At 40.0% G+C, this 13344-nt stretch overlaps 1 protein-coding gene across 1 annotated transcript; it reads left to right on the forward strand.

The window, feature by feature from the left end:
* Positions 1–12070: 12070 nt before the first annotated feature.
* Positions 12071–13108, forward strand: LOC118581437 (seminal vesicle secretory protein 3A-like). Its single transcript, XM_036183543.1, is given in 2 exon segments — positions 12071–12143; positions 12378–13108. Coding segments are annotated over 2 exon segments (804 nt in total).
* Positions 13109–13344: the final 236 nt, after the last annotated feature.

Raw genomic sequence — 13344 nt, forward strand, 5'->3', positions numbered from 1 at the left:
TGCTCTCCAAAATAGATAGTTTTGATTTTTTTTTCAGTACCTCATACATTGGCACTGCATCTACCTCACTCTCACCTCTTCTTATCCTTTCCAACTTTCTCCGTGTTCCTCACTTCAACCCAAATTCCTGACCTCTACTTTATTATTTTTGTTACATGTGTATGTGCATATTTATACACATATGTATAAATGAATATACAACTTACTGAGTCCATTTAATATTGCTTGTATATACATATATTTGGGGTTTGGGAATATATAGCCATTGTCTGCCTATAGCTCTCCATTTAGGGGTGGAATCTTGTGGGATTTCTCTAGTCCATGTTGGCATGTCAAATGGTGCTGTCATCACTCAGGTCTTGTTTATAGCCATACTGACTAGACTTCATGATTACAGTTTCCCTGCCATTTGCAGAGAGCACTCTCTAGCAGCATGTATCCTGGAACTCTGGCTCTTACAATCTTTCCGTCTCCCGTGTGCAATTTTCCCTGAGCCTAGGCACAGGGATTGCATTGCAGACATGTCTGTTGGAGTCAGGCACCCCCCAGTCATTTGTTCTCTGATCTCTGAAATAATTTTCATCTGTTTAAAAAAAAAACCTTCTTTTGATAAAGGTGAGAGCTACAGGTATCTGATGGTATTAGAAATTAGTTGGAAAATATATTGGTTTAAGAATGTAGCAACAAACGTTTCTTTAGTTTTCTTGGCTTCACCAGCCATGGGTCGTTGCCTGTGTTTACAGAATGAGGCATGAGTTTAATCTCATTGAGTGGGCATTAAGTCCAATTAGATAGTTTTTGGTTACCCCCAAGATAAAAGTGTCATTATGGCACATTTAGGGGATATTTGCTCAGTCAGTCATTGTGGGGCTTGTAACCTTTGCCGGTGGGAAAGACTATTAGCTTACATCACACCTTTGTAACCTGTATCCCAGTGGCCACAAATGTGAGACTATATGGGAAGAAGATCCTTTTATGTATGATCATATACGATGTTCTAATAGGAATAGTTTGGGCTTAAATCATTATGAGCCCCTCTCTGTGTTGTTGAAGATGATCAGACACCCACAATCTACCTGTTTGCATCTTAGATGGCCAAGATTACAGGTGTGTACCATCAGCTCTCTGTGATTGGCTTCCTTCCATAAGGAACATTTTGGAAAGAACACAGACATACATGGGAATAGAGGTGAAGGAAGAGGGGAATGAGACATATGGAAATCAATTAATTTCTGGGGCTATCAGAATCATGAAGTGAGGCAAGAATAGATTCTCCCTCCCAGCCTTAAGAAAAAAAAAAAAACAGGTTGTTGAACACTTTGATTTTATATTCCTGGTCATCAGAACCCTGAAGTAAAAGATGACCATTTTTAGGGTTTCTGGAACTTTTGTAGGAAGTCCAAAGCAAGCAATCCATGATAGAATACAGAGTTCTTCATACTTATACAAATGGAAGGAAAAATTGCATCCACAAAAATACTTAAGCACATACACTTTAAGCAGCTTTATACACACAGAAGAGATAACTAACTTGATAATTTTCTCTATATTATTGGACAAAATTAACATCAATGGTACATTACCACAATGAGATATTCTAAGAGAAAAAATTTAGAGCACATATTAAGCCAAAATTTGGTGGGAAATGATAAAGGAATCTTGCTGTGTGGGATAAAAGAATCTGCTCCGGCTACCTAGTGTGTGATCTGTTTGTAGAAGTCAGTGAAAGATCAAGTTTTGCTACTCATCCAGGGAAACAAGGAAGGGATGAATATCTAGAGTTCAAGAAGATAATTTTTTTCTTTTTATTATGTATGTGCTTGTCAGTATACATAGAACCAAATAGCAGAAAGAGTGGACCCTGACTCTATTTTTTAAATGTACTACTATTCATTCATCAGTTACATGACCACAAGTTATTATGATGTACAATAATAGCAACTTGGAAAACCTGTGTGGAAAATGATGGCCCTGAGGTACTGTGCTTTATACTATATTTTTCTGTAAATGTATGCATATTTGAAAAATTAAAATTTGAAAATAACCTATGAAATGTCATGAACATAGAAAATAAGCTATAGTAACCCTTTGAATATAAGGTGTTTAAAACCTCCAAATAGAAAGATAGTGGTCTAGGAAAGTGGCAATAGAAGGCTCCCCTCTAGTGTCCATGACCTTACCAGCCACGGGTAGTAGGACAGATTTACAATACCAAGTATGAGTTTCCACCCATTGACCAGGACTTACACCCAAGTAAAGAGTTGTTGGTTATTCCCCAAAAGTGCCACTATTGCACACTGAGGGTCTCTTGGCAGATTGGTCATGGACTTTACAGCTTGCTAGGATATTGATTGTTTTTTTTCTCTCTCTCTCTTGGTAGCTTGAATAACACCTTTCAATATTAAGAGGGCTAGTCCTCAGGAAGGAGGCTTCCAGGTTAGTTACAGCTTGATTCCTCCAAGTCCTGTGTCTGAAGGACTTGGTATCTTCAGCAACTGGGTCTTCCCTTCACATTCTGGGAGGAAAGCAGTAGCTTTGTTGTTTGGGGAGTTTCTGACCACAACTTGAAGGGAGGTCTCCCATGCTGGTCTATGGTTTTGGTGAAACATTATCACCCAAGTGGTGTTATTTCATTTAAACTATATGCTATATGTGTATTTTCAAGTAAATGTAAAATAATATTGTTTTCTGATAGCATTTGCAAACATCCTTTATGTTGTTTATTCCTCCTACTTCCCCCTCCCTCTGTTTTACCCTTCCTCCACAAATCCAAGCCCCTCCCATTTTCCCATTTCCCTCTTTCATAACACCCATGCCCTGCTATCCTCCCTAGAAAACTCCCTCTCTCTTCCCCCTCTCACCCAACACGTTGTATCTTTTTGGCTTCCTTGTTTCTGCAGTGACTCCATGTTATATTCTGACATCTGAAGATTTGGAACTAGGTCCCACTAATAAAAGAGAACATGTGACATTTGTCTTTTGTCTTTCTAGATCTGGGTTATCTCACTCCATACACTATTTTCCAGTTTACTATCCATTTGCCTGCCAATTTCATTATCTCACTTTTCTTTACATCTGAATAGAATCTTATTGTGTATATGTACCGTGTTTGCATTATCCACTCATCAGTTGAGGACATCTAGGTTCTTTCCATTTCCTAGCTATGTGATAGAGCAGTAAGGCACATGGCTAAGCAAATGTCTATGAAGTAGGATTTCCAGTCCATTGGGTGTATGTCAAGGAGTGGTGTAGCTGTGCCATATGGTAGACCTACTGTGGTTGTTGGGGTGAGAATACCTCAAAAATCTCATATATTTGCATGCTTAGTCCCCATTTGACAAACTGTCAGCAAAGGGTTAGGAGGTGTGGCCTTGTGGAAGGAAGTGCATGGGCTCATTGGGCTTGGACTTTCAAAAGCCCACAGCCCACTCAGGCTCAGTAGATCTCCCCTTCCCCCCCTCTCCCTTCCTCCTCTCTCCTCCTCCCCCATTCTCTCTCTCTCTCTCTCTCTCTCTCTCTCTCTCTCTCTCTCTCTCCAGATCAGGGTGTAAAGCTCTCAGCTACTGCTCCAGCACCATGTCTGCCTGCCACTATGCTCCCACCATGATGATAATGGACTAACCTTCTGAGACTGTAAGCAAGCCCCCAGTTAAATGTTTTCCTTTGTAAGAGTTGTCCTGGCCATGGTGTCTCTTCAGCAGTAGAATAGTAAAACACCCACTTTTAACTTTTAGATAAATTTCCACCCTGATTAAAGCTAGTGCCTGAACCAGTTTACAGTCTCAATGAACAAGAGTTCTTTCTTTCCCTGAATCCTTGTCAGCATCTGTTGTCAGTTATTTTCTTAATCTTAGCCATCTAACTGGGGTAAGATGAACCTCAAAGTAGTTTCAGTTTGTATTTCTATAATTGCTAATGATGTTGAACACTTTTAAGATATTGCTTAGCCATTTTAAATTTCTCTTTAAAGAACTCTCTATTCAGATCCATAGCTGGTTTTCAGTTGGGTTTTTGTCTTCTGTGTTTTATTCGTATTCTTATTTTATTTTTTAGTTCTTTGTATATTCTGGATTTGGAGAAAGGGTGTTAAATCCTTTCACCTGGTTCAGCATCATATTGAAAAAGAAATGGCATAATATCAGGATGGGTAATTGCCAGACCCAGTTCTGCCTTGGGTTCCCAGAGTTCTCGCTGAACTTGTTTTTTCTTCTGCAAGATGAGGAAGATTGGGTTCTATGAGAGCAGAGATCCTACTACAGACTCAGTGAGGAGCTGTGACTCTCAGCCAAGGAACAACTGGTAGGCTGTGCATGATCCTTATCACTCAGGATTCCTGGGAACAGAACTGCATGAGTAACCAGAACACAGTGTCCTGTGCTCAGAGGCTAGAACAAGGAAAGCCTAAGAAACTGCCAAAAAAGGTTGTCCAAACATTGTCCTATTCTGTAATCTCAGAGTGCACAGAAAGCTGAACATATGATATCAGGTTTCCATGGCAGCCATACTGCCATATTGAAAACAATACTCCAGAATGGACACAATAGCTCTCTGTTTACCTAGTCTAGGCAAATGTCACCCATTTTAATCAGGTTATATGTTTAAATTATTCAAGAATAACTTTTCCTTTACCTAGTAAAACTCATTACCTACAATTTGGTGACCATATATTCTTCTGTCACTCAGAATGCTGATTCCATGCATGATATTCAACTGTGAAAATGTTTCTTTAACTTCCATGGATTTTGGACTGATAACACCACCACTACTCGTGATCTACAAGTTCCTGAAGGTTTTATTTAAAATTTTTCCCATTGGTATTGTCTATAAATCTTTTTTACAGTAAAGATTTGTAATCCAAAAATATGAGCAAAGTTACCAGATCAACTAGCAAGCTGTGGATGGAGCAGATACTGATGTTTGCTCCAAAGAGCAGGAGAGGGTTCACAAATAAGCAGGCACATTCAGCAATGTTAATAAATATGTGTATGTGTATGCCCCAAAGAAGGCCAGAAAGAGGGCATCAGATCCCCCAAAACTGAGTTTCCAGTTGTTGTGAGCCAGCCATTGTGGGTGCTAGGTGAGCCCAGGTCCTCTGGAAGAGTGGTATGTGCTCTTAATGACTGAGCCATTTTTTCAGCCTCCAGTAGTAAGCAATTTTATATCAAGATAATTTAAACGTGATTTGCTGAGGTCCCTGTAGAGGGAACCAACCACTCTAAGTACAATAAGAGAACCTTAGGAGGAGATCAGAATAAACCCATATTTTAAATGTTAGGCTATATGGCGTGATAAGCCACTGTGGTTATGATGAATGATCTTTTTTTTATATGATCTTGGATTTTATTTGCCAATATTTGATTAAGATTTATTCTTTTCTCCTTCTATTTGTATAGTACTTTTATAGAATATTATGATTTTAGGACGGAAAGAATGAAAATGTAGCTGAAGTCATCCTTCCTCAAGATCCATTACCATATCACTTTGCATGCACACAGACTAACTTTAACCAGGACCCAGGCTCCTGTGGTTTGTTCACACAACAGTCACGAGGAAACAAAGACATGAATGTTGTATTGGAACCTTTACTGTGATCTCCCCATAGCAGAAAATCATACTTCTACACAAGGCAGAAATATTCTCTTGGCTGTTCTGCAGCAATAGAACACCACCACTACTTGTGGTCTACAAGTTCCTGAAGTTCCTTGATCCATTCACAAGCATTGCTAAATATTCCCAAAATGCTGTTGGAAGTACAGAAATTTGGCTCTTCATAGAAAAATTCCCACTAACAATGTGTTCTTTAAGCATGTTTGATAAAATGAAGTAGGGAACCAATATGTCTCCTTCTCTTACTAAGTCATCTCCCCCCGCCAAGCAAAGCGTGTTAAATATTCCACATCCTGTAGAATATTGTTGTGACTCACTTGATGCTCTGTGAAGAACCTCAATTGTCATACTACTTCATAGGCAGGTTTCTTAAAAAGATTGTCTCTAGGCACCTCCTGTCATGATGAAAGCCACAGAGAAACTAGGCAGGAAAGACAACGCTTCAGGATGTTATAACGCCTTCAGTGTTTCTCTTTCCAATCAGGGTTGTTTTGCTGTCTATATGCATCTGCGGACTTATATATTTAGGACTGTTACTCTCTTCCCGTGAAGAATGACATTGGCATTCTGATGAAGATTACATTAAATCTGTGGGTTTCTCTTAGTAAGATGGTCACTTTTTCAAAACGTATTCTGCTAACATGTTCATAGGACGTCTGTACATACATCTAGTGCTCTCTTCAATTTATTAATTTGGTGCTTTATAGTTTAGAGTTATTTCACCTTCTGTTCACTTTCTGTTTAATTTTCAAATTGGGTTGTGTATTTTATTTATGTTTGATTTTTTTAAAGCTCTTTATACATGCTAGATGCTCATTCTTTGTCAGATGTATTGTTTTTGTTGGCAAAGATTTTTACCCCATTCTGTAAATTGCCTTTTCACTGTCCTGGCCATTTCCTTTACTGTATAGAAGCTTTTTAATTTCAAGCCTCACATGTCAATTATGAGTCTTATTCTTTGGAGCTACTGAAGTCCTACCTAGAAAGTCCTTACCTGTTCCTATAGGTGTATTCACTAATTTTTCCTCTAGCAGTTTCAGGGTATCAGGTCTTATATTAAGACCCTTGGTCCATTTGGAGTGGAGTTTTGTGCAAGGTAAGAATTCTCTCTCTTCTCTCTCTCTCTCTCTCTCACTGAAATCCATGTTTTCCAGGACCATTTATAGAAGATATTGCCTTTTATTCAATGTAATTTTGGGCATCTTTGTGAAAAATCCTAGAGCTGTAGTTCCACAGTTGTGTTTCGGTCCTCTGTTCTATCCATTGGTCTATGCGTCTCTTTTTGTACCAGTACCATGCTCTTTTTATTACTATGGCTCTGTAGTATATGAAACTAGGTATGGTGCTACCGTCTGCAGCATTGTTTTTGTTCAGGATTGTTTTGGCTACCCTTGGTGTTTTGTGCTGCCATATAAATTTTGAGATTCCTTTCCCTGTGTCTGCAAAGGAAGACCCTGGCACCTTGACTGGGCTGCAGTGACTCTCTGGACTGTTCTGTTAGGACAGTCATTTTCACCCTATTAATCCTGTCAATCATGAGCACAGGAGGGCTTTCTTTTTGGTGTCTTTCTTCTTTACTCAGCATCTGAAAGGTTTTATTGTGGAGGTCTCTTATTTTCGTATTTAGGCTTATTATCTGGATTGTTTTTACGTGGCTATTGTGAATGGGATTGTTTTCCTGGTTTCTTTTTCAGTATGTTTGTAACTGTCATATAAGAAGGCTATTGACTTTTGTACCATGTTTTGTATCCTTTTACTTTGCTAAAATTATTTATCAGCTCCAAACGTTTTTGGTGGAGTCTTAGGCTCTTTTGTGTGTCATTTGTAAATAGGGATACATCAGCTTTCTCAATCTGTATCCCCCTTTTCCTTCTCTTGTCTTATTGTTGTAGCTAAGACTTCAAGCATTGTGTTATCCAAGAGTGGAGAGAGTCTTGTTCCTGATCTCACTGTAAATGCTTTGGGTTTTTCTCCATTTAGAATGCTGCTGGCCATATGTTTGCTATTTTCCTTTTGGTTTTTTTTTTTTGTTGTTGTTGTTGTTTGTTTGGTTTTTTTTTTTTTTAAGCTGAGGCTCAAACCCAGGGCCTTGTGCTTGCTAGGCAAGCACTCTACCACTGAGCTTAAATCCCCAACCCTAGGTTTGCTGTTAATAGCACTTATTTTGTTGAAGTTCATCCCTATGTTCCTATATCTCTATGACTTTTGGTATGAGGGATGTTGGATTTTGTCAAAGGCCTTTCCTGCATCTAATAAGCCGACAATGTGATGTCCATCTTTGAGTCCACTTAATGGCAGATAACATTTCATTGATTTAAGTATGTTGAACCATGCCTGCATCTCTGGAATGAAGCCAGTTTGGTTATGATGAATGATATTTTTGTATATGATCTTGCATTTGGTTTGCCAATATTTTGTTAATTTTTTCTATGTTCATCAGAGAGATAAGTCTGTAGTTTTCTTTTTCTTCGTATGTGTTTGTGTGTCTGTGTGTGTGTGTGTACGTGCACATGTGTGTGTGTGTTCATCAGGGTAATACTGACTTCATAAAAAGAATTTGGAAGCCTTCCCTTTCTATTATATATAATAATCTAAGTGATGCTGATGGAAGGTCTTCTGTGAAGTTCTAGGTAAAACTGTGGTGAATTCATTTGGTCCTTGGCTTTTTTGTTTGGTTTTGTTTTAGTTTGGAGACTTTATCACCATTTCCATCTCAGTGCTGTTTTGGGGCCAGTGTATATTGTGATTTCATCTGGGATTAATTTTGGTATGTTAAATACATAAAAAATTTTCTACTTCTTTCAGATTTTCCAATTTAGAGAAATAGAGGTTTTTAAAATATGGTATTCTGAGTCTCACTGGTATCTCTTCTAATGTCCCTTTTGGTTTCTACTTTTATTGATTTAGAATTTCTCTCTGTAACTTTGGGTTAATATGGATAAAGGTCTGCCATTTCTTTTATCTTTTCAAAGAATCTTTTCTCATCACAGATCCCTTGTATATTTGTTGCTGTTTCTATTTCATTATAAGATAGTGTCTATCTTTCTAAGCCAGGCGCTCATATCTATAAACTTATGATAATTGTCTTTGCCTTATCCCAAAATGTCTTGCTTTTTCAGTAGTTATGGAAAAATTTTCATTCCTTCCAGATTTCTTCAAAGACTCATTGACTATTGAAAAGTGAATATTGTCAATCTTGATGTGTCTGTAGATCCTGTTGTGTTTCTAACTTTACTCTATCATAGTCTGATGAGGTATAAGAAAGTGTTTTATTATTTTGAGTTTATTCTTTTGAGTTTGTTAAAATGTGGTTTTGGAGCCTAAATCATGATCCATCTTAGAGAAATTTCCACAGCTTCTAATAATGAGTACTAACTTCATTTGTAAGGATGTCTATTATGATGCATATATGATCTGCAGTTGCTTAAACCAGAATTTTGTTAGTTTTCTTTTTAGATGATTCAACATAGATAATACAGAAGAGAGTGGGGCTATTAAATTTATATGAAACTTTCTGTTATTTTATAGCCAATACAAAAATATAGTTAAAGGGAAAGAAACCTTATAAATCGTTTCAAAATGGCTGAGAATTTGAGGTCCTATTTCTGGATCCTATACTATTAGATTTCCCAAGTACATGTGGGGAGAGCACTGAGTCACTGCTGGACTCCACAGTCATTTCTGCTGTTCGAGCTAGTATTCTATGCAAGCTGAGGGCTTGGTGGCCTCAAAGGTCAGTTCTCAGCATCGGAGCTGCCTTTATATTACAATCTTGCCTTCTGTGGATACTAAAGCCATTGCAGGTCCCGGTGAACTTTCAGCCTGTGGGTTTGGCAGCTTCCTACTCACTCTACTGACTTCCATTCAGAGACAGCAAATGTCCAAGCCCTGGGGTGACACCTGAGTATGTCACAGAGTGAGAAAGTAAAGAGAGCAATGGAGTCTCCACTGAGGTTAAAGGTGGAGGAAGAGTCAGTACTCTGAGGGTTCACATCTTTCTCAGCAGTAAACATCCTGCCCGAGTGAGGATGTTGGGAAAACCAGCTGAACTAGTGGGACTAACTAGTCTCTGAGCTCAGACTGATCTGCAGCAAGCCCTAGGTGGGACAGAGGGAGCTGCATCTCCCAAGTTATAGGCCAACCATAAACTCCTAACTCTCAGTCTCCAGTCACTCCCAGGTGATGAGACAGGCTCCTAGCCAAGCATTCTGATTTTCTTTGTGAAGATCATTGGGAGCACTGACCATTGTGCTCTCCATTGGGCATGCTGTTTTTTTACTTGCAAGTTTTCTAAATGATAAAGTTTTAATACATGTTTTTTAAACAGAAAAGTTTTTATTTAATGTTTTCTTTTTTGAGATTATAAAATGATGTTATTTCCTATACCCACAGATAAATGTAATTCTCACCACTCATGAAGGAATTTTCCCTTTGCAACGGAGACATTTACTGAATAAGATAAGCAATCAAGGAAGAGTTGTGGAACCCAATTCCAACTTGAACGTCTAGAACATGGCTCCTAACAAGAAGATAATTTTTTCTTCTGCCTTGGGAGTATAATTTGTCTATACTTACGACAATTATGAAGAAGCCATTTCTGCCCTTTACATTTGTCCTCAGGTTTTTTTCCTTTCCCCTGATGCACTATAAAAAGATGCTTTTCCTTATCACACCACTTTTATCTCTAGACATCATGGATCTGGTTCCCCTTCGTCACGGCACTGAATTATGAGACACAGCAGTCTATTATGAGTGTGATGGAGTCCTGTTCCAATATGGAGCCACCATCTCTTGGTAGGTTTAATTGGACTTTTTCTGATTTTCTTTGTGAAGATCATGAGCTATTTGGTTTTATCTTCATCTTGTACACACAGCATGATACAGACTCTGTTTTGTTTTGTTTTTGTTTTTGTTTATGCCCCAGATCAAAATCCCTTTTCTAGACTCATTTTTCTACAAGTCAGCTCACCATAGAAGAGTTCCTCCTGGTATTTTCTCAAGGGAAGTACCTGGAGTGTGGAGAAGTAAGCAAGAAAAGGAAGTAGTTAGCCTTCTTGGTAATGTCTAATCTTTTGACTGGCATCTCTACTGAAGGCAGTTATCTTCTGGCTTGGGACAAAGAGATAAGATTAGGAGGAGCTCAGGGCCCCAGATAAAATCCGGTATCCTCACATTCTGTTTGATGACTGAACCTTTGTCTGCGTTCTTCCCATGAAAACATGAGTGGACTCCACCTTAACCCCTTCCACACAAGATGCTTCTAGGTAAACCAACATCGGGGGTGTAATGACTGAGAATACTTTTTCACATGCCTTCTCTTAGATCCCCTGCCTGGCTGCTGTGAGGGCATGCAGGCTCTCTGCAGAGATGGCTAATTCTGCTGTGCTCTTCCCACACCGTGTCTGCCTGGGAAAACTAAAGGCCAGCCTCATGAATCATTCGGGATCTTGTCACAGTTGTGGGGAACTTCACTTTTACAGGAGGTGAACAGGCTCCCTTTGCATCCACTCAACATGTCCATAGCATTCTTATAGTAACACATCCACTAGTGATGAGAGACATAACCAGTGACAGGCTGAAGTTGTTTTTCGCTTGCAAAAGACTTCCCTCATTAAGTAGGTCCTGTGGTTTTAGATGATTTCATGAACATAATGAAATAAGGAAACCAGTGTCCTTTCTCCTTCTGTCTCCAGCCAAACACATAAAATGTCTCCCACATTTGAAAAGCCCTCTGCAGCTCCCCTCACTCTTGAGATGCAGCCCCAGTGCTTACTCACTGAATACAGACCACAGAGCACTCTTGATCTTGTCTCTACCGCTCTCTGTCCTGCAGATGTTGGCCTGCCATACTGCACTCATAGGCTCTCATGAGGCTGCTAGTGAGAGGAAACACTGGAGGATTTTCATACAGGTCAGTAGTAAGGCTAGGCATTTTAGAGTCATTTTGAAGCAGTCGCATCTCAGTTATTACTGAAATTTTCTTGGGAATCCTTACATTCGCCTTCTTTCCCGTGTCCTTCCTTATCTCTGTGGAAAGGCCCTTTGAGATGAAACAGATCCATGTCCATCTCATTTAGAAAGAAGAAGTGCCATCATATTTGCAAGATGGTGTGAAACTAAGGCCATCGTGGACAAGGCCCCACACTTGAACTACAGAGTCTTGGACAGGCCCTGGTTACTCTTGTGATCTCTGCCTTGAACTTCTGGAAACACCACGTGATGATCTTGAAGTGACGATGAAGATTTTCTGGGACATGTGGGGGTAAGACAAACACTGACATCATGTGTCTATAGTCTCTAGAAATATTGACAATATCTCCTACCGAGAAGAAGGCAGAAGCCAGCACGCCAGATAAGTAGGAATGGGGAGGCCTTTTGTGACTCCAGCCACATCTGTGCACCAAGCAAAGAACATATAAAGAGAAGGTTGGCTGAGCTCTCAGTGAAGGCTCCTCCTGGTGAGATGAAGTCCATCTTCTTCAGCCTTTCTCTGCTCCTCCTTCTGGAGGAGGAAGCAGCTGGGATAGAAATCTATGGTGAGTGCACGGACTCACTTGATAGGAAGGCATTCAGGGAGAATGTCCATAAGGGTGTTCTGGCAGTGAGAAGACCCTTCCACAGGGTGATCTTGATGCATTTTGACTCTTCTCCACCCAAATCCACATGCCTTGTGGGTGCCTCAGAGGGTTGAGGGGGGAAATCCTGGGATAAGACTAGGAAGGGAGCTGGGCAGACAACATAACTCAAATGTTCTTGTTATCAATTACCAGGTGGGAGAAAGGGACACTTTCTAGTAAAATCACCCCCAGTTGTATTTATCCGAAAAGGCTGTTTCCACTACAGGCCCAGAGGAGCCCAGGAACATGAACCTGAAGGAAGCATTGTTGTGCAAACTAAACACCACATATATGGCCAAAATGCTGCTGAGGCTGATCTGGAAGAGACTTGGAGTTCACAGGAACAGACAGGTTTAAACGAAGACATAGTTTGTGATGAAGAAGATGAGACTAGCCAACAAAAATCCCAACTCAAATCCCTGTCCCAAATAAAATCCCAAGCCCAAGTAAGACCCAGTGGAGCCCAACTGAAGTCCCAGACAGGCCAGCTAAAGACCCTAGGCCAGGTGAAATCACAAATCAAGCTGAAATCCCACAGAGCCCCTCTGAAATCCTACCAGGCAGCACTAACTGTCCAAGAAGAATTTCCTCAGCAAATCAAGGGCAAAGAATATGCCCTGAATGAAGAAGACCTGGGCCAAGTACATCAACAGCATAAAAAGGTTCACAGGCTCAAAAGAAAGCTTGGCCGGGCCAGGAAAACAGCAGCGTTCTTTCCATATTTTAGACAACAATCCTAAGACTATGATGATGGGTATTTTGTGCAGTTTCAAGAACAACTCCAGAATGGAATTCATCACACAAAATCTTTCCAACAAGGTCACGGGGTGTACTACTGTCCAAAAGAAGGGGTAACCCTATATCAAGATGCCTTCACAGAATAATACATTCATTATTCAGTCAAGGATCAGAACACACTTAGAGGTAAGTGTCTTACCAAACAGGAGAGCTAGCTACCCCAGTGCTTATGTATGGTCCACGATGGACTCCCTGGTTGGTAGTGAAGCCTACAGCAGTGGATGTGCTGAATTGCAAAGTGTATGGAGCTGAGCTCCATTCCCTGGTGAAGCAAGCCCCTGGCAGAGGCAGAGTGAGCTACCTGGGCTGTCAGTGTGTCTCA

The sequence above is a fragment of the Onychomys torridus genome, chromosome 4 (assembly GCF_903995425.1).
Source record: "Onychomys torridus chromosome 4, mOncTor1.1, whole genome shotgun sequence".
In the NCBI taxonomy this organism is placed as follows: domain Eukaryota; kingdom Metazoa; phylum Chordata; class Mammalia; order Rodentia; family Cricetidae; genus Onychomys; species Onychomys torridus.